Source organism: Nasonia vitripennis, chromosome 5 (assembly GCF_009193385.2).
Source record: "Nasonia vitripennis strain AsymCx chromosome 5, Nvit_psr_1.1, whole genome shotgun sequence".
In the NCBI taxonomy this organism is placed as follows: Eukaryota; Metazoa; Arthropoda; class Insecta; order Hymenoptera; family Pteromalidae; genus Nasonia; species Nasonia vitripennis.
Genome location: NC_045761.1, coordinates 11,808,453 through 11,833,168, shown reverse-complemented (window position 1 = coordinate 11,833,168; position 24,716 = coordinate 11,808,453). Strand labels below are relative to the sequence as shown.

The window sequence follows — 24,716 nt, the reverse complement described above, 5'->3', positions numbered from 1 at the left end:
AATATGTATATGCATATGTCACACAATGTATACGTATACTTAAACGGAAGTTGACGACATGGCGTTTAAGCATTGAATGATGGATTGTTGTGTTTTAACTGCTTCGAGACTCGGCTCCGACAAAATTTTGTCAATGCAATTCGCGTGTTCTAGTAGTAATGGTAACGCATCCTCATAATGTCCATCGTACATTTTTGTCAGAGCCGCCAGTCGTTTTTTCATTGAATTTTGGAGCGAGGCATAGAGCTTGCTCGTCTCAGTCTTTTGACCACATGCAACGCACTCTGTCGCATTTCTGGTTCTACGGCATTTTTTGAAACACTTTTTACATTTGAAATTGAATTGGTCGCTCGGTAACACAATTGGCCAATCAGCGAGACAAGGCTCGCACTGGCAGTCAAAGTAATATTTTTCGGCCAACAGGCGACGCCTAGAATCTCTTTTGTTCTCGAGAAAATGCTGTCCATAACAATCCAGGATTTCCGAACCTTCTGGTATGTAACGAAGGGATGTCACGACGACGGTGCCTGAACAAAAGAAAGATAGAAATTTGCATTTTTAATTCGCGGACTGTAACTTCTCGCGTGATCGAAGCATTTTTTAAGTATACTCGCATACAATACGCACCATTGGGAAAGGAATGCCTGACGATGTTTGGATAGCAGCTGTGATTGGTCAAGCTAACCGTGGTGTAAATGGCACCTCCGACGTTGCGTGGCTCCAAAATCTTGGTTTCGTCGTCACGCACGTTCTCGACTATTTCGTAAGCATTACATTTGATGGCTTGCATATTATGTAATAAAGCTACTGCCAAAATGTGTAAATGCCTTTCATGGTTATCGATTTCCGGATGGAAATAATTTAACGAATAAATGAGGCTTTTTGCAAAAAATACCGAGTGGATTGCTCGTTGAAGATTATCCGCCGGATCCGCGTCGGCGCAGTGGCTTTCCAAACTGAATACGGTTTTGTAGTCTCGCGACTCGTACGAAGCCAACGAGGCAATGTCCAGACTGTCCTTGTCGTTTTCGTGGAGTTTTAAAAATTCTTGATCGAGCGAAAATTCCTTCTCGTTGCGCAGAGCAGCGGCCACTACTGCCCTGTAGGCCAAGAGACAGTTGGTTTTCTGCGCTTGTTTCGCGTAAAAGTAGTCGAAAATTCTGCACTCGTACTTGTGGAATTTGTTCCAAGCTCGCCGCCGGCAATCTTCCGAACAAAATTGCACCTGGGAAGCAAAGAAAAAAGATCCTCAGTGCATGATCGATATCTATGTAATGTTGCCGCGCGAACGAATAATCGGCGCGTGTCGAATTACCGCTTGACAATGTTCACACGGCACCCTGATGCTCTCCGGCAGTTTCAAGGAAGCGTGACAGCAGAGACAATTTCTGCAAAGCGCTGCGACGTCGGTAGTAGAGGCAAAAGGCCGATCCACTATTAGCACAGTGCCGGGCTTGATGTCTCTCGTCGCGTATAGCTTCCTTCCCTTCGCCTCGTCACTTCCCAAGGCTAGCGCGTCGGAGCAAGAGGTCAGAAAGTCGTTGGGCTTCGCGCCGTGCACCGTAGGAATCCTTATCTTGGTTTGACCAAAAACATATAATTATAAAATACAGCCGTCAAAGTCTCGCGGTTTACGAGCTACATATCTCTTGGCGCGATTAAAATCTTATTTATTAGGCTGAAGTGTAAATTTAGACATTACTTGATTCGCCGTTGCGCGGCGGGACCTCGAGGCCGCGTCGAGGAGCCTCTGCGACAGGGCCAAGCTCTGCTTCTTCTCGAGAAAGTCTTTGAGCAGCTGGGCCTTCTCGATCTTGAACAGCTCGGGCTCCGCGCCGAGGCAGCGTCTCCTCGCCAAGTGGTCGATGCGGTGCATGGCCTCGTTGAGCGCGTTCCTCGCCTCCGCGGCGTCGTTCTCCCTCTTCAGGCAGTCCGAGAGCATGAGCAGCGCGTCGACGCGGCTCTCCTCCGTCCAGTCGTCGTCCTGCTGCGGGTCCATGGAGGCCAGCTTCTCGCAGAACAACCGACAGTCCTGGCCGCAGCGCAGCAACTCGCCCGAGCGATACCAGGCCCGGGCGCGCTGCAGGAGCACTTGGAAGAAGAGGGGGGACCGAGCCGGCGCGCTGAGCAACGCCTCCGTCAGCACAGCCGTGACTTTGTCGACGTTCAGCACCGCGGTGATGAGCGAGGACTCGCAGACCGGACCCATCTCCTCCAAGATCGTGGCGGCTCGCGCCTCGTCCTTCGCCCGGAACGACTCGCCGATCGGGCAGCTAGAGAGAGCGGCGGACAGCAGACAGCCGACCATCCCTGGCCTGTCGTTGTTGCGCGACAGTTCGGAGAAACGCTCGGCGAAGCCCTCGCTCGAACTCGTCTGCTCCCTGAGCCGGCGCTCGAACTCGGCCAGCAGGCTGAAAACCAACCAAGCGTTCGAGTCAAGTCTTACAAGATTACTTATACGCAAGCTCTTTTACTTATTTTCAAGCGGGACAATGGAGCGCGCGCGCGGGGGCCGCACCTATGCACGCAGCTCCGCTCGGGGACATTCCAGCGGAGTTATTTTCTCGCGTTGTTGTGAAATGCGAGCGTCCGCGGCGAGTCATTAGTGCAGCGGCGCGCTCGTCGAGGCGGAGAAGAACGCGAATGAAAATGCGCAATGATATAACAGCAGGCGCGTAGTATATTGTTGTCTCTCTATAAATATGTCATTGTACTGCACACTCACCCTGCTGCCGCCGATACGCTGACGCGCGGACGAACCGATGCCGATGGTTCCGATGACATGCTAGCTATGCTGGGGCTGCTGTGTCGAGAGCTCGACACCCCGGACTAATGGCTTCTGCGTACGCGCGACGCGCGGCTCTCGGCTCTCGGTATTATAAAAGTAGTAGACGGAGTCGTTCCATCGAAGGCTACCGCCCGATCCCTCTAAAATTAGATCTTCGATGCGCGAGAGAGACTATGCGTGTTAACTTTCAACTTTTCCCGGCCCGCCCGCCTACTGGGATCTGCTCTGATACACCTATAGGTATATCTGGCTGTCGATATCCTCACGCTCTTCGCGCAGAGCTTGCGAGCTTGCGGTTTAGGTACCGCGAGGATATCTTTAAAGTTTTTCCTTTTGGAAAGGATATGGCTGATATCGTGTACAGCTGGATTGTGGCGGTGCGTTTCACGCGGGGATCAGTCATCGGCATAAGGGATATGGCTTGCAGATCTTCACGATTCGAAGCGCTGTTTTTCCTCAAGCTCGTCTTGGTACCTAGTACCTATACACTGCCCGATGGCTCGGTTCAAATTTTCCCGGGCTCGACTCCCGAACGGCGCGATTGATCGAACGATGTACAATATCGTTATAATTTGTACAGAGGACGCCACTTTGCAGTCCATCTATATTCTATATGCATGCGAGTGACAGTGCTTTCGCAAAGACCATGAAAAGCGCCGCCCGAAAATCGTTGCTTTGACGCTCCTCCTCCAGCCACTTTGTGAATACGCACGGTCGGATATATAGATATAGATCCGTATGCGCAATCAGTCATCGGAGTGGAGTGTTCACGAAAACTAATAGGCTGATGTCATGCAAGTTGTAGGTGCAGTCCTTCAATATTCGATACAATCCTTTCCACCTACGAAAGGCCCCAAGACTATTTGGTCAAGATACTCGACTTTACTATAACTACAGGATGACTAACTAACGCGATAATTGCGTCTAAAATAAGATAAGAGATACGAGATATAAATTATTCACTGTCTCATAATAGTCTCCTTGTTTGTACATAATGACGACCAGTACTGGTGAACCAGATTCAGCTCCAAAATCTAAAAAACCTACAGGTGAGTTACTTTGCAACTTTCACGATTTCTCTATAGTAATATCTTGAATGCTTTGTTCTGTTTATATTGTAGACAGTGCCTTTAAACAGCAGCGGCTACCTGCATGGCAGCCCATACTTACTGCTGGAACTGTATTACCAACTTTCTTCGTCATTGGTATAGCTTTCATACCGGTTGGTGTTGGCCTTTTATATTTTTCGGACGAAGTTCAAGAACGCGTAATAGATTACACTGGCTGTAAATCAATTAATTTTGCACGTGACCAAAATATGAGATGCACTGATGTGATTGCCAAGTATCCTTCACGCGACTGTTACTGCAATGAAACCTTTACATTGCCTGTAGATTATAATGGAAAAGTTTACATGTACTATGGTCTTACTAATTTTTATCAAAACCATCGACGTTACGTCAAGTCTCGTGATGATAACCAGTTATTAGGCCAATTAAGCCCTATGGTTTCTAGTGATTGTGAACCCTTTGCTTATGCAGATAAAAATGGTACTCAGGTACCAATAGCACCGTGTGGTGCCATAGCTAATTCTCTCTTTAGCGATGAACTTAGCTTGTACTCTCATAAGCATGGCTCACCAGTGCCATTATTAAGAACTGGAATAGCATGGCCTTCCGACAAAAATATCAAATTTAAAAATCCACCTGGAAATCTGAGAGAAGCTTTTAAGGATTATGAAAAACCAAAGAATTGGAAAAAGCCAGTTTACGAGTTGGATCCTGAAAATGAAAGCAACAATGGTTTCAAGAATGAAGATCTCATAGTGTGGATGAGAACATCTGCATTGCCTACTTTCAGAAAACTGTATCGGAGAGTAGATCACGATCAGGATGGCTTTAAAGATGGTCTGGGTGCTGGAAATTATACACTAACAATTAAATATTGTAAGTTATGTTTTCTGATTAACTATATTAGCTAAGAGTTTATGTTGATTATTTGAAAATGTTTGCAGCATATCAGGTGTCAGCTTTTGAAGGAACAAAAAGAATGATTTTGAGTACAACATCACTTCTAGGTGGGAAAAATCCATTCCTTGGAATTGCATACATTGTAGTTGGATGTGTTTGCCTACTTCTAGGAATTGCTTTACTAATTATACACATCAAGTGCTCAAAAAGGTTGGTATGATGCATTAACCTAAATTCCATAAATTGAAGAAAATTCAAGAGATAATAAATAGCTTACATTGTAAATAACGATTTCAAATTCCTCATGTTAACTTAAGTAGTTAATTATTAGAGGAAAAAATTTTGAAAGATTTCGACTACATAAAAATGATTGTACATACAAGAGACTGGAACGTTATTTTTATGTTGACATATAATATGTATGTTTTATGCAGCAAACTTATCTAAAGAGGGGCCAAAATGAACATGCTTAGGACTATCTGTCCTTGTAAGTGTTTCAGAAAAAGGATTAAGTCTATGCTCATCTAAATCTAAAAATCTTTTCAGTTTTGCAAGTGTTTTCAATCTTCTTTATTTATTTTTTAAGCTTGACATAAAAAAAATTGAAACTTTGTTAAGTACACAAAAACATAAATTTAAGGACAGTCTTTACAACCTTCTTTTAGACGATGCAAATCAACATAATTTGTGTATTTCTCGTCAAATTGGGCTTGAATTTTTCAAGACAATAGAAACAAAAACTCAAGTTTATTATGCATACAATCTCTGTGTATTCCCAAATCTATGTATTTTGTAGAAAAGAAAGCTAAACTGCATATTGCATAGCAACTAGAAAAGATTCAAAGAATGAAAATATGTTTTAACTTATGATAATAGTTGCTATCATGTTCTTTTGATTTATGCATGATATTCAAATTAGAATAGAAAAGCTATGCTATACATTTCATATAGACAAAAATTGTTATAAATACAATTCTAATATTTTAGAATTTTATAAACAATTGTTGTAAAACATCGATTGCATGTTGATAATTATAAAATAGTACTTTTCATTCTTAAGGTGTAAAATTCCTTTCCTTTTTGCTATACTATAGCTTATAAAAATTATTTAATCTTTACTTGGTGCTTGATATGTTTGCTCTAATGTACTTAAAAACCAGTGCATCATGATGGTTTGCCTGATTATTGAATGTTTAAATTTATTATTTGCCCTTTTCCTAAATTCTTATCCACATTTTATTTATATTTTCTATTTTAATTAGGTAATAATTATCTTTTTATTTTCTACAGTACCAGCGATATGATCAACGTCAACCCAACTACACCGTATCAATGAATTGATTACTTTGGAGCATTGAAGACATCAATTATGACCAAAGTTTATAATTTTAATATAATGTAATTTCTCCAAAGTACAAAATTAATCAGCAAACTCAGTTGAATTTACATTAAAATAACACTTTTCTGTATATATTAATACTCAAAACGATACAGTTTTTAAAACTAAAATTAATATACACTACTTTTACAGTATTTTTCTTCACAATAAATCTACATTTTGACAAACAAAAATCAAGCTAAGATTTATATCCCTACATAATTTAGGAATATTGTTTGCACAGTAAATATAATGTTCTATCTATATTTATGCTTGAATATATGAGAATATATTTATTTATGTTAAAGTTTAAAAGTACTTAAAAAATAAAATAAAATTTTTAAATAATCATAATTCATATGATTGTATTTAATAAAAAAAAAAATATTTTTTCCGCGGTATTAAAGATTATACATATGTATGTATAGGTGGGTATGTAAAAATAATAAATGTGTATATATATACATGATCTCAATGATTACAATTTCAATAAATAAATTGCGCACGTCAGCAAATCTGTTTCTATGGTAATTTTTTCTTTGAAAACGGAGTATCCGTCTGCATACACACTTCCAATTGTCTCTATAGTTATGTAAATAATTCACTTCTGACAATGAAACAAACGAAAGTAGAATCCAGTTTGTAAAAAAAACTCGTTAAATCGATTAAATCTTTTTTTTTAACTTGTATCTAAAACGAATGGAAAATTGAAGTTAAAAAAAATATATATAAAAACGGACACTTGAGTCTTACATGTGCTGCATCTATCAAGAGATTGTATAATAAAGTTATGACGTAATGATGTTATATGTCCGTATGAATGAATTTTAAAGTTGGAGCCCTGCAGTTAATGACACAATAAGTGACACGGTCAATAGAGTCAGCATCAGTATCGCAGTTTGACACATGCAGGCATGAATTGTGTGCGTACAGCGCTCGCATCGGCCGCCGACGCGATATTCCGCCAAATCAAGTAGCGCCCAGCGACGACACCAACAGTCGGTTGGTTGGCTGGCTAAAATATCGAGATATTACAATTTGCCATTGGCGCCATTGCATTTTGCGGGAACTTTATGGGCCGTGCTAATGGCAACAATGACAAGTTTGTGATGGCCGTTGCCAGCTTACGCGAGAGAGAGAAACGCGTTTACTATCGGGTACACATTATTATCTTTCCACGAGTTACAAGTTGAGTGCATAAGCTTGGTGTTTCGGGATCGGAACGTAACCCAATCGGAAGTCTAGACGCGAGTGTGAAGTCGCAACTCAAGTCAGCATCCTTCAGCCCCAGGAAGACGTTGATCGGATCATTGTGAAGTCGGTAGGTTGTGCCTTTAACGGCGGAGCAGCAGAGCAGCAGAGCAGCAGCAGCAGCATCAGCAAATAGTAATCGGCGGCTCGGGAAGTGCTTATATCCCGATGCAGCCAGCAGCAGCGAACCGAGCCGACCTAAAGCACATTGCGATATGCGAACCCATCCTAGTCTCCGAATATAAGCACACTCGCGGCCTTGGCTCTCATTTTCGGTCTCTCTCTCCTCTCTCGCGCTCTCTCTCTCTCTCTCCCTCTCTCTCTATCGGGTCTCTCGCTCGCAAATCGCGGCGCTCTCTTTTGGCGTATTTTGTGCCTTGCTTGTCTCTGCCGCCGCCGCCGCGGTACGATACCTATATATACCTATATACACGAGCAGCTGCAACAACGCATCGCTAGTACCTACATACGAGTGCATCGTCCTCGTCGCCATCGCATAGAATCCAGATCCAATCCTTCCAATGCATCCCGCCGCTCTCCTTCTCTATATCTCTCTCTCGCTCGCTCTGCCTACCTATGCCACCTATCTACCTTTTCTTTTGTTTACGCCTTGTCACCTTTCTCTCTCTCTCTCTCTCTCTCTATTCCGTACCGCTGCTGCTGTGGTGGCGCTAGTTTCTCGTCTCTCTTTCCCTCCCTCTCGCCGACTTCCTACCCCCTGTGCCCCCCTACCCCCTCCCCCAACACACCTCCCCGTACGCACTCTGCAGATTAGCCAGTGTGTTCAAGCGACTTTGTGCGGGCTTTGTTGTGTGTAAAACGTATCCGTACATATATTCGCGATATGTATGTGCCTATTTTAACGACGCTCGCTACTCGACACAACAAACGCGCGTAAACGCTACGGTACATTTGTAAACATTACATGTATTGTCATTGAAGGCGACCGAGCGCGAGTTCGGAAAGACGAGTGCATTAGGTACCGTGACTGCACGGAGTACTCAGCATTCTGTAGCTCGAGTAAGTATAGGCTGATGTGCTTCTAATTCAACGTGCGTTGAGTTGAGAAGCCTCTTGAGGCTTGCGCGCGCGCGCGCGAGAGAGAGAGTGAGAGAGAGAGAGAGAGAGAGCAAGCGTCCGCGCGTCTGTTATACATTTAGTCCTAGTGGTCCTTACAGCCTGCTGCTACTGCTGCTGGTGTGTATACTTAGCTTAGGTAATAGGTGTACAAGTGACTCCCTGTGATACGCGCACGAGCAGCCGAGTATAGTGCGAGCTTCGGTCTGTTTGGCCAGACCACTCGAATTTCCATCCTGTCCAACATTCGAATCGCCTTACTTTTGCGAGAACCTGCACAAACTGAACTGAGAAGCGAGGTACTATTTTTCTGTCAAAACTGCGAGAAGCCCGTCCGCGAGATTGATACAGCTTCTTTCTGCTTGCGCGATTGTTTGCGCGCTACGGCTTCTAACCTCAAATTCCCTCGACTCCGGACTGTATGTCGCGCTTTCTCCATCAGTTCCAGCTGCTCTTGCTGCTGTCGTTCCTTTGGCCGATTCGTTTAACTCATCTTGATGTTTGTTCTTTCATTTTTCAGAACGGCTGCGTTTCGTCTGCACTGGAACAGCAAAGACAGCTTGGCTACATTTCCCCTATGTGCCAAGATTCCAATCCACAATGAGATGCTTGTGAGTTCTGTGTTTCGACTACTTACATGTACAATGCCAGCCAATTACTTTTGGCTTCTTGATCTGGGATAGCTTGTAGAAACATCGATGGTTTTTAGTAATGCTATGTTGTAAATTATCAAGCACCATGGACTAAGCAAGTAATACTTGGAATTTAACTAATGAGCAAAAATGAAGCATCGCAACTGTGTACTTTTTGAATGATTTTTGTTCACCATCAATATTATTTATAAATGGGTGAAGTTTATAAGCAAATGCACTTGAACGATAAATCAGAGCATAAACATTACTCGATAGTTTACCTGTTCTTCAATGGATAATGTAGTTCAGAGAAGATGTTGAACAAGTTTGTGCAGCTGATGTGGAAGTGTTGGTGAAATAAGAAAATTTCACCAGAGTCTGTGCACAAGTGATCTGACAAGGGAATGCTTGTTAAAATACATTCGCCAGTGGAAGAATCAACAGAAACTACATGCATGTCAGGAACAGGCAATCTTGGACGTAAACGCGTTGAGTGGCGTCGAAACGCCAACATTGAAATTCATCAGTATCTGAGGAACATTACCTTTCGAGGTTAGTTGGCTTTTGTTGCATTTGTCATCAACAATGCTGCAATTGCTTTTTACATATGTCTTATCTTTCCATCATTAGATATATATACTTTGAAAAGTTGAAAGATTAAATAAGGGAACTATTAGGTAGCTAAACGCTACCCAGAGTTTCGAGGTGCTGCGTGGGCATGCAGCAGCCTCAGTCACGCCCTCTCCTTGGGGACTCTGTATCCTCTACAACATCCCCAACCACACATCGCAGCAACAACCCTGTTGCAGTTCTTACACAACAACAAGTATGTGAAATATCAAAACTTGAATGTATCTAGTTTGATGAATGATAGCAACTGTATCATTGTTTGACTACTAACATTTTTTACAGCTGCATCAGTTGCAACAGCTTCAAACTCAAAATTCAGGACCTCAATCTGTAACGTTTACTCTGCAGCAATCATCTGGTGGTGTAAGGATCATTCATTATAAACATCACCAATTATTGTGAAACAGTTGATAAAAGAATTTTGCTTTATTTTCACAGAATCAAGAGCAGACAAATGGCTCTACAACAGGAAATCACATACTCTACGTGAACCAACTGAATCAATTAAATCAAGGTCCCATTAATTCATCTGGGACTGGTATGGGCCTACCCCCGGCCACCCCCACTTTTGGGGTTGGCCTTAATATGGGATTGCCATTATCATTATTAAATACCAGTCTCACATCTTTAACTTCAAATGCCATAACGACGTCAAACCCTTTACTCAATTTAAGCCTTCCTGGCATAAACTCGGGCCTAACTGCAATAAACCCTAGTATAAATCAATTAAGTGCTCTTGGCACAAATTTAAATTCCAATTTGCCATCAGACAGTATTAATAATGGACTGTCAAATCTTGGACAAGATCTAACTGGCATGAGTTCAGGCATTAATAGACTAGGTACATTAAATTCGACCAGTATTAATTCTGGACTCTCTAATATCAGTGCAGGACTTGGCAGTGTCAATCCAAATTTAACGAGCTTAAGTACAACCACAATAAATCAAAATCTTGCCACTATCAATCCAAATCTAAATACACCAAACTCTGTTTCATCTACTTTGAACTCTACAAATTTATCTACAAATATAAATTCAACTTTGACTCAACAAAGTGTGAATAGGCCCTTGAATACTATTTCCAATTTTAACTCTTCAAATAGTAATGCACAATTTCCTTTTCAAGCTATTCAAAGCATACAAAGTATTGCCCCTCATATTGTTGGTTCAAGTATTGCAAACGTTGTGAGTTCTGCCATTTCACAGAGCCAAAGCAATATAACTTCAACTGTACAGTCCAGCAACACTGGATCTTTACCAAGCGTTAGTAGTATTTATACTAACACCAGCAGTGGACCAATTCTTGCCACAACTACCAACACTGCTCATGGATCAAATACTAATCAACAAATAAATGTCGCTCAGTTTGGCATTATGAGTTCTAATATGCCTAACATCATAACGTCGCACGTCAGTACAAATGATTCCAATCCAAATGCTCCTATTAATACTGGATATCGACAATTTCCAAATCAGAACATTAATCAATCGACTAGTGGCCTGACCAATCAACCCTCAAATTCAATTATTTCTAGTATAAAAACAATGCAGGGTATTCAAAATCAAGCCAGCACTTCACCCAGTAGTCCATTTTCTATACCAATGAAAAGCCCAGCATCTAATATTGCTCCACCAACTCCAAGTCCAAGTCCAAATAGACTGTTGCTTCGGAGTCCTGCATCTAACTCTGTTCAATCTAGAAATAGTCCCAGTCCAGTATCTACTGCAACATCTAATGCCAATTTTGGCATGCAGTTGCAGAGCCCCATGCAAAGTCCCATTAGTGTTGGTCAAATACAGAGTCCAGTACCCAGTCCTTATCCTCCTGCTAAAAGCCCTCATCATTTAGGTGCTGGTTCAAATTTGAGTAATAAGAGTCCTGCACCAGGAGGTAGTCCAGGACCACCAGTTGTAAGTTTTTTATATTATGATGGTATTACTTGAGCACCAAACGCTTTAGATGGAGTAAATATGTCAAATTTTGTTGTCCACTAGGTGAGACCCAACACTCCAATTTTACAACAAGGAATGCAAGTTTTGCAAATTATTCATGGCACTCCTCAAGGATACCAGCAAGCTCCTCAACTAGTTACAAGAACTCATCTTTTTGGTAATCAACAAATACAAATCGCATCTTCAGCGAAACCAAGTAAACAGCCACCACAAATATTACCAAAACCTCCATTGCAACAAACAAATGTGGGTCAACAGAAACAACGAGTTACAACTTCTATAACCAATCAGGTAAAATAGAGAAGATAGCACGCATTGTGCAGCGAAGATTTTTTTAATTTTTCGTCAAATAAAACATTACGTTAAATAAATAAATAATGATATGTGTATTTTGCTCGCGCAGGTAACTCAGCAATCACAACCTCAGCTGGTTTTAGCTGGTCCACAACCAAATACACAAACAGCTACCATGATTCCAACAGCTTCGGGTCTTCTACTAAATCAGGTTAATATTTTCTGACTTGTAACAAATTATTGCATGTTCAAGATACTCTGCTTGCTATATTTTTCAAAAGAAATTTTAATACTACTTGACACGCTCCACTCTAGATTGTTAAATTTAGAATATGCACAGCTTTAAATTAGGAAATTATTATATTTTAAATCAAGCGCTAGTTAACAAGAAATAATCATTAATTATTTTTTTAAGATTAACATTCATTAATTTTTTTTTTCAATTTTACATTATCATGATAATTACATAACATTTATAATTCAATAATAATTTCACTTTCCGTTATTGTTCGTCATTTATTGATCTATTTTGATCCAGTTTCATCTACTTCATAAAAAAGATGGCATGTAGAGATTTAATAAGGGGGCATCTATATGTTTTTTTTAATGGCTTTGGTATATAGGTTTTGCCATCAACTGGACCAGTTATAGTGCAGCAGCAGCCTGGTGGGGTTCAACTGATTCTCAGAGCTCCAACAAATGCTCAACAGCAAACACATACCGCACAGGTGATGGTTTCATCCATTCGCACATTCAGTCATAACAATTCTCAAGCAATTTATTTTACACATTTCACGTCATTTATTCAAAATCAATTCAAAATTCAAAACTTGACACAAAAAGAAGTATCATAAAGCTTTTCATGTGCTTCTGTATGCTTTAATTCAAAAGTTTATAAAAACATATAAGTTTCTATGATTTATGTTGACTAAAGGTTAGTATAATGCCGTTTTGTAATTTTTTTTACATAATTATACAAACTTTGGCTCTTACTATTTATAAAATCAACCAAAATTCATAAAAGAAAAATAAATCACGATTATCAACGCTCTATTTAAATATTGCAGCTAACGCAACAACAACTAGTGAGGGTTGTCACAGCACAGGGAGTTCAACTACAAGGTCTTGCACCAACTTTTTTTGCTGTTCCCAATGGTTTTTCATCTCCAGCACCTCCTGTTATTAGGCATACACCTTCTAGTCCAGTTCCAAGTAAGTAGCTTTTAAAGTATGTTCAGTAGTACAATAAATTTTTATAATTTTTTATGAATTTGTTTTCCTTTTGTTTGCTCAGCCAACTCAAGCAACAACGGTTCAATAGTGATTCAAAATACAATGGTACAAAATTCACAACCACAAATCACACAACCTACTGCTGCCATTAATACAACTGGAAATGTTCAAAATTCACAAACTCTTATTGATCAGAGTTTGTTACCTCCTCCAAAGAAAAAAGCGAAGAAAAAGAAAAAAGCGAAGAAAAAGGAAGAAGAAGCACCTAAGCTTGATCTTGCTAGCATAATGAAAATATCAGGCATTGGTGACGATGATGACATTTTTGACACTGAACTTACATCAGAAAGTGAAGCTCCTCCAAGTTCTCAAATAGATATGAATCCAGTGCCAAATCCTCCAGTCATTACTATGCCTAATACCTCAACTCAACAAAATGTTATGCAAATACCTGTTTCAAGTACTCCCACAAATGTACTTTCAACCACATCTTGTCAACCGAAAACAGAACAGTTGAATTATAACCATTTGGTAAAACAGCTTCAAATACCTGTACAAAGTACTATTTCCGGAGAACTGCGATTGGCCGTTGATGAAGAAGGACGTATAGTTTTGCATCATTCACCTGAAGTGAATCAATCAGAAATTAGTCACGCTCTGATGAGAACTCTGACGCAAGGTGGTAGTCAAAACTCTCAAATAATTTCTCAACTGTTGCAAGCCCAGTCAGCAGTAGTGCAGCAAACATCGCCAAACACTACTAACAATAAACAAAAGTTTTCAAAATCACCAGTTCCAAGCACATTATCGACCGCAGGACCACCTCTTTCAAGTTCGACAAATACACAGGGAACGACAACAATAATTACTCCCCAGCAAGTACATGTCAATTCTTCAGGTTCCAGTAATCTGCAGAATTTCAATGTTTCTGGCATAACACAAAATACTCAAGCGGTATTACCACCGGTATCTCCAAGTTTACCCTCTAATGTTAACATCTCGGCACAAAACGTGGGTACTTCAACGAAAAATGTTGTTACTAAAAAAGTTTTCGACGCCAAAAAACAAACAATGGTTGATATCAAAACTACGACCTGTCAAAAAACTACTGTGCAACCATCTCGATCACCAGGGTCAAATCAGATAAGAACTATTAATTCTGTTCAAACATCGAAAGTTCGGAATAGTTCTGTTAATATAAATCAACCGCAAAATCTTGATAAGCAAATTGTTGTTCGGTCAATAAAGCCCGTAGCAAGCTGCGCGCCAGTTCAACGTAACGTTCAATTAATTAAAAACAACCAAAATCAGCTCCAACAAATAAGTATCCAAGAAGATGGCACAATTGTCCCACAAAATACAACTGTTTATCAAAACATCAGTCAGTCTCAAAATGTACAGCATATGTTTGAGCAGAGTTTGCAACCAAATGTTGACTCTACTCATTTACAACAGGGAACCATGGATGGCATCAAAATTGAATCTATGGTTAGTAATGCCCAACAACCTCAACAGCATACTATTAACTTTGTTCAACAAAATATTGGCAGTAATATCCCATCATTAGAACATAATTTGCAATTTCAAAACGATTTACTACTTTCTCAACAGCAACAGTTACAAGGAAATCTAAATAATGCCAGACAACAAAAAGGAAAAACTATTAATACAAGTTCAGCCAATAATCAAACATATGAACTACAAAATCTTCAAACAAACATTGTTATTTCAAATTCACCGTGCCCGTCACAACAACAACAACAACAGCTGCAGCAGCAGCAACAACAACAGCAACAATTACAGCAACAGCAGCAGCAGCAACAGGAACAGACAAAAGTCGAGGCCGACAACTTGTGCCATATAAATTCTTCTGCAGCTGCAATTTTGAATAGTGCACCAAAAATAACTCCTGAAATAATGAATGCTTTGAGCAATTTAAATCCAAATGATCAATTGTTGATTGCGAATGCCAATGGACAAATGCAAGTAATTAGCCAACAGCTACTGCAACAGCTGCTATCAGGTCAGATAAATGCTCAAGCTCAAGCTCAGGCACAAGCCCAAGCTCAGGCTCAGGCACAAGCTCAAGCTGTACAAGCGCAAGTGCAAGCACATGCTCAGGCCCAGGCACAGGCTCAGGCTCAGGCACAGGCACAGGCACAGGCACAGGCACAGGCTCAGGCTCAGGCACAAGCACAACAACAAAATCAAACTCAAAAAATTGTGATTGGTGATCCAGATTCTAGTAATTCAAATTTGCAAGAAGTTCAGATTAACACTCCGACTAGCCAGATAATAGTGAATAGTTCCGGTGGTGCGCCAACAATTCAAAATAATATTCAAAATATTGTAGTTCAAGCCGCCCCGTCTCAAATGCCACAGCAAATTCAAATTCAAAATTCAGGATTCCCAAGCCAATTTATTGATAATTTAAATCAACAGCAAATTCGAAATCTTGCAAACAGTACAGCTATAAACCAAACTGGAAATCAGAGTGTTAACCAAAGTTGTGCTCCTAAAAAGGCCAAGATAGTGAAACGAACAAAAATAGTGACTGTGACGCAACAGCAAACGGGAAAAAATGTTAATGTTTCTCGTTCTATGATTGTTAGTAGTACAGCTTCAGTTACGACATCGACTACGACGACGACGAACGTAACTTCTCAACAAAAGTTGGAAACTTCGAATAAAATGCTCAATTTCCTCGCACAGTCCACGGCGGTTGACAGCAGTAACAAAAACGATTCTCCACAGCTTGTCCCTGCTGTCAATGGACCTTTAACTTCTGCATCTCCCACTTGTCAAGTGCCTATTTTACCAAGTGGTCAAGTTGTTCAAAGGGTACAGACTATACAATTAAGCTCCCAAAAACAACAACTGCTCACTAGCAATCAGGCTCAAATTCGAACTATACTTGCGCGGAAAAGCAATTCTCAGACAGACCAAGTCATTTTAGCTAAATTGTATCAAGAGCAAGCACGAATATTAGCCAGTGGTAAAGTCATTAGCAGTACTTCGCATCCTGTTACAAGTGTAAGTTTCTGATTCTAGCTGCCCAAATTTTATTACTATTTTTCGAACAAAAAAACTTGAAATTTATACATGTATTTTTTTTTTATTTTAACAGGAGTCCGAAACCACAATCAGCGTAAACGTAGTATCCTCGACGACTTTAGGTAGTGTTGCTCAAACCTTGTCTAAAAGTCAAACATCAACGGTTCAAACTCAGACTTCATTAGCAAGTCCTACGACGACGACAACAGCAGCGACATGTCAAAATATTAATGTAACTACATCATCGTCTAGTAGCATATATTTATCAAATATTGCAGTAAGTTCATCGCGAATATTCAAAAACATCTGTTGCAGAACACAACTTGAAATTTTATATTTTGTTTTTTTCATTTAGCAGGACCAGAACGCAAAGTCAGTAATTCCAATGAAACAAATCCAGCAACAGCAGCAAGTTCAATCTCAAACACAGATTGACGCTGAGGTTGAATCTACTACTACAAGTTGCCAAATGTCTGTTCCGTCCAGCTCTAATGCAGAAAATTTCGGCGGCCCTAGAGAAATTTTGGAATCTCAACAACAAACGTTACAATGCCAAGGCGATGTTGTAGACGTTAAACCTTGTATTCCAGCAACGACGAGTCCTGTTATAAAACAAGAGTTTAACTCTCCCGTTCAGATTCAAGCTCAAAATGCCTCACCTGCAGGCCAGGTGGTGTCTCCTCGAATGGCCGGTAGTAAAACATTTCAGAATACCCAGAACAAATTATTGAGTCCCGATAATCCGTCGACGACGTCAACAAGTCCAAGACAGGGTGTCAAAAGAACATCGAGTTCTAGTCCTGTATCACTCCGCCAAGTGAATCGAACTGATCTGTAAGTATTGCGATAGAAATGGTTCGTGCGCACCTAAGTGTTGAAACAAATTTTCATTCAACATAAAATTTTTTTCCTCCTAGATTCGAGCAGCAATTAAAAATTGATCAAAATGGTGCAACGAATCCTGACGTAAATACGCCTTTTCAAAGTAAGCGTGATGCTTGTAAACGCCTTGTAAGATATCACTGTTTTAACGAGCAAGTGCTCAGTTCAAAGGATTTGGAAAAAGCTGACGAAATTTTTGAAGAAACGGCAAAGCATTTATTGAGCAAATTTAATTCTATGATGAATAAGTACACTTACCTTTTAATAATGGAAAGCATGGTAAGTTGTTATGAAATGATATGTAAAAAATAAAATAATCATAACTAAAACTAATTATTTTGCTTGATTTTAGCGTGAGACGAGGACATCCGAACTTATGATGATCGACCGAATGATCGTAAATGAAGAGCAAGTTACTTTGAATAGGTTGCGTGAGCAAGAGGCCAAGGTGTTAGTCGGTATGTGGTCAACAGTGAATCATTTTTAGATATTAAAAGACACACGTTTAAAAAAAATCGGTAATTTTTCAGATGAGAAGCTGTTGGTGCCAAAACTCGAGCCGCTTTCAGAAGACACGGATATGCCTGAAGTAGAAATGATGAGTAAGGAAGGCTCAGCTGAAGTTAAACTTGAGCTTGGGATGGAGGTAGGCGTAGGCGTAGGCAAATCCGCCGACTACGACGAATGGTTAGAAATTCAAAAAGAACTAGGCGTATACACGTCGACGGAGTTGGGGCTGGCCGGAAAGTGTTCTCGTAAGTCGAGCAGGGCACGTGCTAATGGCGAAAACCGTTTAGAAAATAGCGAGGCAAGTGCCTCTGAGCTGGAGCGCGACCTGCTCGAGGATACAGAAAGCCTTGACGGACTTGCTCTATATGCACAGGCCCAGTGCCCTGCTCGGGCACAATCTAGCGAGCGTAATTCGAATCCTGAGGATAACGACGATATAACGGCTCAGGTACAGTCGGCCATTGACAGCATTCTTAGTCTAAAGAAGCGGCCACAAACGGCGGGTAACAGCCAGAGTACTCAAGCTGAGGCAAATGATAAGCTACTCGACCAAGCAGTACGTAGTATAATGGGCTCGTGACCCTCCTCTAGTAAAGTTTATTAAAGTCGATCTCTATCTGGGCCTTGCGCCTTCCACCTCGTGCGTCTCGCTCCTTATTCTTGGATAAGTTCAAGCTGCCCAAGCAAGGGGCACATTTCATGCATCAATATAGATTCTCTTTTTTAATGATGCCGACCTGTAATACAGCTTGATAAATAGCAAATAGCGCAGTCCCCGCGTCGCGCAAGGCCTTCTTTTGTACAATGGCCTTTATTTTAGCAGCTATTCATGTGATTAGATAGCTAAATAATCAACTCGAATATTTTCTTCGACTACTTTGTAATGTAATTTTGTAAAATTTTATATATTTAAGAATCATTTATTCCAAATAAGTCACATCACATTAGTATGTAACGTAAAATGCATATTTAAAGCAGAATACCAATACTTGCTACGACAAGTACAGATGAATTGGTGAATTGTACATATGTTTTTAATGTGTATTATCATATTAGATTATTATGATTACGACTATTATTATTATTATATAATTTACCATTATTGTTATCGAGATTCATTCTCAGAATAATTGTAAACTGCTATAATTGTACATTTTTTCTAACGCACTTGAACAATTTCCGGGAAATTAGAATAAAGACCGGCATCAAGTGCTGCAGAGTGAGAAAAGTTAGAGATCATTAGAATATTGTGAAACTGCGTTGGTTAAGAAAAATGGGAGAACAAGACAAATTAAACTAGTCGAAGAACATAACTCATTCTTGAAAATTTTTTATATCAACATTTAGTATTGCACATATACAATAGATTGATATTTGAAGCTGCCATCATTTTAAAATTATTAAAGGTCAACATTTCCATTAATTTTTTTTCAAACATCAATTTATAAAGCATATTGGCTTGATTTTATATTTTATTAAATATTTTTCAAGTTTAGTCTGGTATATCAATAACATGAGTTAAGGAGTCTATAAAAATCTCAAGTTTTGCAAAAGATAATTTACAAGTTCTCGAGTGGTTTAAGCGTCTTGTTAGATAAACGTTTTCATTTAGTAGATTAATTTTGAAAGTAACGTTTGCAGAAAATACGTGTGCGGTGAAAGGATACTCTTTATAGTTTTAATAAAACTTTCAATCAAGGTTTATTAAGCGGGTTCGCGAGAATTTATTTATTACAATTATTTTAAATGTAAATTATTGTGTCACTCTAGCGCATTAATGATCGCTTGGAGTTGATAAGTTTTTAATCGAATAAGCGTTTATCGCGTGTGATTTATACTGGACCTAGTAAGTTTCGAATGATTGAAGGTTTATTTTCTAAGAGCTAGTAGGCAGAGATAAAGGCAGGGTAGCCGGTGAGCAAACGATGCGCACACTCACGCTTGGCTCAGCCCTCGATGTACACAGTGTACAAAGAATATTCTGCTAAATAAAAATAAAACTTGAGCAAGACTGACGTATATACCGATAATGAAATGCAAAATACTTGATGTAATTAAGAAATGAGTACCGTTCATTTGTACATAATATTTAATTACTCTCTCGAAGGCGGTGTGACTTATTACTTTCTAAATGCGAAAAATTTGACTGTAAAAATAGTACTTTAGTTCCTCTCAACCATTTTACTTAACAGGCTTCATTTGTTTCGCCTACGCAAACGCATACACTCAGTCAATTTAGGCTTATCCATTCATTGATTTTATATCAGAAACACAATTGCAAAATCGATTCTCGCACTTTTTGGTGATGTTTTACAAAAGCGTCAATCGATAAATTGTGAATAACTGCATAATCGAACGGTATATAATTCAAATTACTTGACAAGGCTGTTATGTTCCTATTAGATGCAAAACAATTTGACCGATACTGTTATCCTATTCTTGTTGCACAAGATATTGCGGTATTTTATTTCTCATTCGTACATTGCATTTCTACTATTTATGATAATGAAAACAAAATACTTTTAATCCGTACATATTCCAATGCGAATCGATACGTTTTACGCGGTACAAACGTCTTGTAGCAAGAAATCAAGCGAATAAATATCAAAAGAATACCGCAAATTTGACTTAACTTTTGTGTCTCAATCCGTTGTGTACATCTGACAAAACAAATTTTCATAGCTAAAAGTACCTGAATCATTATACAGCTTAGAGTGGCCCTTGTACAGAGTCGGTATGATATAAACATGATTCAACTCCTAACAAAATTATAATCTATTCGTATAATACTTTCACTTTGTAGTGCATCGCGCAACTATCAAGGAAACTAAGATTAAAGACGTCTAGACAAAACCCTTGTACAACCTATGAGAAGTAGGAAATTCATATTATCAAGTACAAATTTTTTTAGATACATGTTGAAAATAATAACAATGTAACGTTTCATGTGTATCTTTTTAGGAACATAAAGCAACTGATAAAGTTCTCTTTTTCGATAATTTTATTGCATATGTTGTCATAAAAAACCGTAGGTACTATTTTTGTATTTAACAAAAAGAAATGTGATTCTCATTTTTCTTTCCTCTCAATCGCAAAGTAAAAATCAATATAAACATGATTTTTAATACCGAAAGAATGTTAAATAAATTTGTAAATAACAGTAAAATATTTATTTTACCCTTTTAACAATAAATGTCATTTTTCACTTAATGAGGTGGAGTGCTTTGTAAACAAATTTTTCTATAAAGGTGCTTGCATTTAATAGTTATTGAAATTACTTCATTCCGTACGATCATGCATAACATACAAAGTAATACAAACTTTATTGGTGTGATATGTAATAATGATCATCATAATTGTAAAATATAAAAAAGAAAACGACAGTGTTTCGATCATTAGAGCAAATAGTTAAATTTTGAAACTCTAGTACTGTCGGTATAGTACTGTGTTTCTTTAACTAATTGTTTTTTATAAACACAAAAAGCAAATTTCCAAGAGTATCTCTTGGAGAATAAATAAAAATAATTTTATTTGAAAAACATAAGTTTTTGATAATCAGAAACTTGGATTTATTTCAAGACGTTGGTAAACTAGAGCACGATTTTTTTTCAAAGCCAATTTCTTTCAATATTTCTAGATTATACATAGGTCATAAGAAACTGATAAATGATAGAGTGTTCACCTATTGTAAAACTATTCTCCTACTATTATTATTTAATTGTTCTTAATAATTATTGTTGCGATGAATAATGTTAGGTACATGTAATAATAAGTATTATTATTGTACTATTAAAAACACGAGTTATTTCGTCTGTATATTAGATTTAAAATAAGAAAAAATAATTTTCTAATAAAATACTAATTTGATCTATGCGTTTTTATGCTTAAAAACCTACCATCAAGCAACTAAAAAAAATTTAGTTTAACAGCAAGTAATTTCAAGGGTTATTGAAAAAAAGGAAAAAATTGTTGAACAGTGGTGTAACCTGATCATTTATTTATAGCGATTGTTCTATTTACATCCTCTTATGTTGTCGCACAATGAACAAGTTGGAAGCGTACTAATCCGTTTTATTTAGTACCAAGATGTATGTGCTAACAATAGATAAGTAATCATTGCAGCATCATGAAAATTGATCACCTTCCCAAAATTACAAAAATCACTTACTTGATGTAATTAAAACCGATAATATAAAACAAATTATGTGAAACGGGCTAGCATCGGTTTCCCGAGTTTTTTCAGTATGTTTTATTTTAAAATTGTTTTTTTATCTTGGGAGGGTAACAGAATTGGTCTAATCTTTTTTTCTTCTTCTAGAGTTGTGATCAGTTGACGCATTTGTTAGAAACGTACGATCCTTAAGCTAATCCGTATTTCTTCTTCAGAGATTCTGGCATTTCTGGTGGTGGAGGACGTGGCATACGCAGCCATACCTTAACAGCATCATAAATAAACCATTGAGCAGCAGTGAGAGTACCAATCATGACAATCCTAGGTGCCAGACCCTTCCATACACCACCAAAACCTAATTTCTTCAATACATCAACGGCACTCGCTCCTTTTTCTTGATTTAGTTTAGATACAACCTAATAGGAAAGAAAAAAAGTATCAGGATTAATAAACAATGAAATCAAGTATATTGTGAAGACCTCAAAGGGAAAAATGTAAGTTCATTATTGAATTGACAAGGAACTTGAGAAAATAGGAGATAAATCTAAATTCTTTAATAATACAAGACTAGATGATTTTTACCGAATCAGCAGGATGTGATACAACAGCGCAGAAGACACCAGCAATATAACCAGCAGCAAATGTAACAAGTAATTGCTCTCCTTTGGTACATTCTTGACGTGGTTTTGGTACAACGTGACTGTAGAGAAGTTCAACAGTACGCTCAAAGCAAGCAAACTTCATCATTGTGTATGGAATTTGTCGAAGCCATAAGGGTACCAGCCCCTTGTAGAATCCACCAAGGCCCTCTTCAGCATTGATTTTGGGGAAAGCCTCTCGTAAGGTATTAGCAAAGCCGGGTGTGGTTTGGATTTTTACCTAAAATACAAGAAAATGCAAACAAATTTGAAAATGCGAAAGGAATATTAAAAATAAGCAATTTGTCCAGTAAAGGAACTTGAACTAACCTTGGCAGCTTCAAATGGTGCTAAACCAATATCAGCAAAAAATTCAGCAGAGGCAGAGGAAACTAGGTACAAGGTAGTTCTGTACTCGTAAGATAACTCTTCTCCAATCAAGTTTGAATATTGTACTTTAAAGACTTCATAGAGTCCGAACTTGAACATTCCTTGAACGGAATAGCCAAAGAATGTTGGAGCCCAACCTCTCGCCAGACCTTTTGCACCATCTTCAGCCAGGGTTACCTGTGTACAGTAAAAGATAAGTTAGATTTTTTCATGGTGTGCAGATAACCGATGACGAGTCACAATAAACTTACACGAAATCCATTGACCACCGACTTGTATTTTTCTGGATTGACTTGAATACGGCATTTGACTAAATCTAGAGGGGTGACCATGGTGTGGGTGAGACCACAAGACAAAATACCTCCAAGACCGCATAGCATGAAGTAGTGGTTGGAACCGAATTCGCAGCTGTCTGGAAAACGAAGTACAAGCATGAGAATTGGAAATCTTGACAAGTCGAATGCGTAAGGGAGATTCGCGCGTGTGAAATGCCTTTCTACCTGGCACAAGTTCAAGATCGCGGTTTGCCTTGCCTTGAGCTCATTCTCGCCTCTTGGCGATCGGTTCGACAGCGCGCGAGAAACGCGCGTGGCCGATTATTTTTACACGTTCTTTTCGCGCGTCACTTTTCAAGGCTACACAGTAGGGCATTGCAGCAGCTCTCGCTTACGTATGTACATATACACAGACAGACGAACATCCTCATATTAGTATTTGTATTTGGGGCATATAAGTATAAGTAATAATGTTATCTCGGTCTTTTAGCGCGCGGAAAAAGAAAATGGCCGCCGCCATTATGCAATGCGCGTGTGTCCTCCCTTTGGCCTAAATCGCCGCAAGTTAATTCAATAATTTCTTGACATTGGGCCGCGCCGAGTTGGCAAGTCAAGGGCGATCGGAGAGTTTCGAGCCTCGGGATGGACACAACTCCCGGCGAGCACGTCAAGTCGAGGATGTCCGCAAGTCCTTGGCGCACACGATTGCGGTCGTCGTCAGCAGTAGCACAGTTCGCGAAGCACGAGGAGACAAGCTCTCGTCGTGACGCGGCGGCTCGAAAAAAATCGAAGGATTGTAAGAAGTGTGCAAGAGACAGTTACATAATGTAACTTACCGCCTGGCAGGGCGTCAGCGGCGGCGATTGTTCGGCCCTTGACCAGAGCCTGGCTTGTCTTGGATGCGTCCATTGGCGACGACCACATTTTGTCTTCCGGCTTTCCCAGGTTTTCTGCTACTACGCGGCCTGCGAGTAGTAGAGGCTCGTGTTCGATCTGCCGAAAAGCCAGAAAATTGAAGCAAGTTGTCAAAAGAGGTACAGAGAGAAAGAGAGGGGTAGAAGTGTCAGTTAGGATATATACACTTGGAACAGAACTCCCAACTCGCGCTACCGCGGCAATGCCTACTTACCGTGGAGGCTGGAAGGAGAGTGGGCTCTGGCAGCTCAGTGCTCAGTCTCAGAACAGCGGCTGCTCTCCTGCTGCTCTGGCAGTTTTTACTACTGCTCAGCTGCTCTGCGCGGCGGCGGCGGCGGCGGCGGCTACAACTACTTTGCACGGCACTCCACTACAGCTATATAGATATAGCTAAATATATGCGTTACCCCTCGCGCAAACAATAATATATAATGTACAATAAGGGATGAATTGAAGCCGTACTCGAAAAAAAAGTCCGAGAGGTGAATAATACCGCGTTGAGATTCCTTCGACGGACTCGTGCTCACTTTCAGTAGTTTGAATTCCGAAACATCCGCAGTCGCAGGGTAAATTTGATTTGAGAGAATCGCGCGCTCCTCGGAGAGGTGTATAGTTATATATATATATATATATACGTATGGGAATTGAGCGGTGCTGCCCGCATCAGGCAAAACG

The 24,716-nt window shown here is 39.5% G+C and overlaps 4 protein-coding genes across 15 annotated transcripts; 2 read left to right on the top strand and 2 right to left on the bottom strand.

The window, feature by feature from the left end:
* Positions 1-39: 39 nt before the first annotated feature.
* LOC100187722 (N-lysine methyltransferase SMYD2-like) lies at positions 40-2,784 on the bottom strand. Its single transcript, NM_001134397.1, has 5 exons — positions 2,726-2,784; positions 1,703-2,411; positions 1,316-1,576; positions 628-1,225; positions 40-527 (listed from the first exon to the last, which is right to left on the bottom strand). The coding sequence occupies exons 1-5, from the start codon at positions 2,782-2,784 to the stop codon at positions 40-42; spliced, it is 2,115 nt and encodes a 704-aa protein (NP_001127869.1).
* Positions 2,785-3,410: 626 nt separating this feature from the next.
* On the top strand, positions 3,411-6,646 carry LOC100124243 (cell cycle control protein 50A). Of its 3 annotated transcripts, none has more exons than XM_003424562.3 (5): positions 3,411-3,837; positions 3,910-4,734; positions 4,803-4,968; positions 5,193-5,245; positions 6,049-6,646. In XM_003424562.3, exons 1-4 carry the CDS (start codon positions 3,783-3,785, stop codon positions 5,203-5,205), a joined length of 1,059 nt encoding a protein of 352 aa, XP_003424610.1. In that variant the 5' UTR covers positions 3,411-3,782; the 3' UTR covers positions 5,206-5,245; positions 6,049-6,646. The 3 variants fall into 3 exon arrangements, with proteins under 3 accessions (XP_003424610.1, XP_031788364.1, XP_001608157.1); XM_031932504.2 differs by having other exon boundaries at positions 5,345-6,280; XM_001608107.5 differs by lacking the exon at positions 5,193-5,245.
* A 463-nt stretch (positions 6,647-7,109) lies between these two features.
* On the top strand, positions 7,110-20,345 carry LOC100679230 (formin-J). 9 transcript variants are annotated; one of them, XM_031932465.2, is made up of 16 exons: positions 7,111-7,457; positions 8,985-9,648; positions 9,727-9,922; positions 10,009-10,089; positions 10,165-11,637; positions 11,722-11,970; positions 12,083-12,184; positions 12,597-12,701; positions 13,041-13,185; positions 13,268-14,694; positions 14,818-16,239; positions 16,334-16,537; positions 16,616-17,094; positions 17,178-17,421; positions 17,495-17,600; positions 17,673-19,356. In XM_031932465.2, the coding sequence occupies exons 3-16, from the start codon at positions 9,815-9,817 to the stop codon at positions 18,230-18,232; spliced, it is 6,705 nt and encodes a 2,234-aa protein (XP_031788325.1). In that variant the 5' UTR covers positions 7,111-7,457; positions 8,985-9,648; positions 9,727-9,814; the 3' UTR covers positions 18,233-19,356. The 9 variants fall into 9 exon arrangements, with proteins under 9 accessions (XP_031788323.1, XP_031788325.1, XP_008215963.3 ...); XM_031932463.2 differs by having other exon boundaries at positions 7,110-7,457; positions 13,268-16,239; positions 16,619-17,094; XM_008217741.3 differs by having other exon boundaries at positions 13,268-16,239; positions 17,673-20,345.
* Positions 20,346-21,618: 1,273 nt separating this feature from the next.
* Positions 21,619-24,601, bottom strand: LOC100124242 (phosphate carrier protein, mitochondrial). 2 transcript variants are annotated; one of them, XM_001608106.6, is made up of 6 exons: positions 24,256-24,601; positions 23,963-24,119; positions 23,103-23,263; positions 22,792-23,028; positions 22,406-22,702; positions 21,619-22,239 (listed from the first exon to the last, which is right to left on the bottom strand). In XM_001608106.6, the coding sequence occupies exons 2-6, from the start codon at positions 24,048-24,050 to the stop codon at positions 22,012-22,014; spliced, it is 1,011 nt and encodes a 336-aa protein (XP_001608156.3). In that variant the 5' UTR covers positions 24,051-24,119; positions 24,256-24,601; the 3' UTR covers positions 21,619-22,011. The 2 variants fall into 2 exon arrangements, with proteins under 2 accessions (XP_001608156.3, XP_031788370.1); XM_031932510.2 differs by having other exon boundaries at positions 24,207-24,312.
* Between the last annotated feature and the right edge of the window lie 115 nt (positions 24,602-24,716).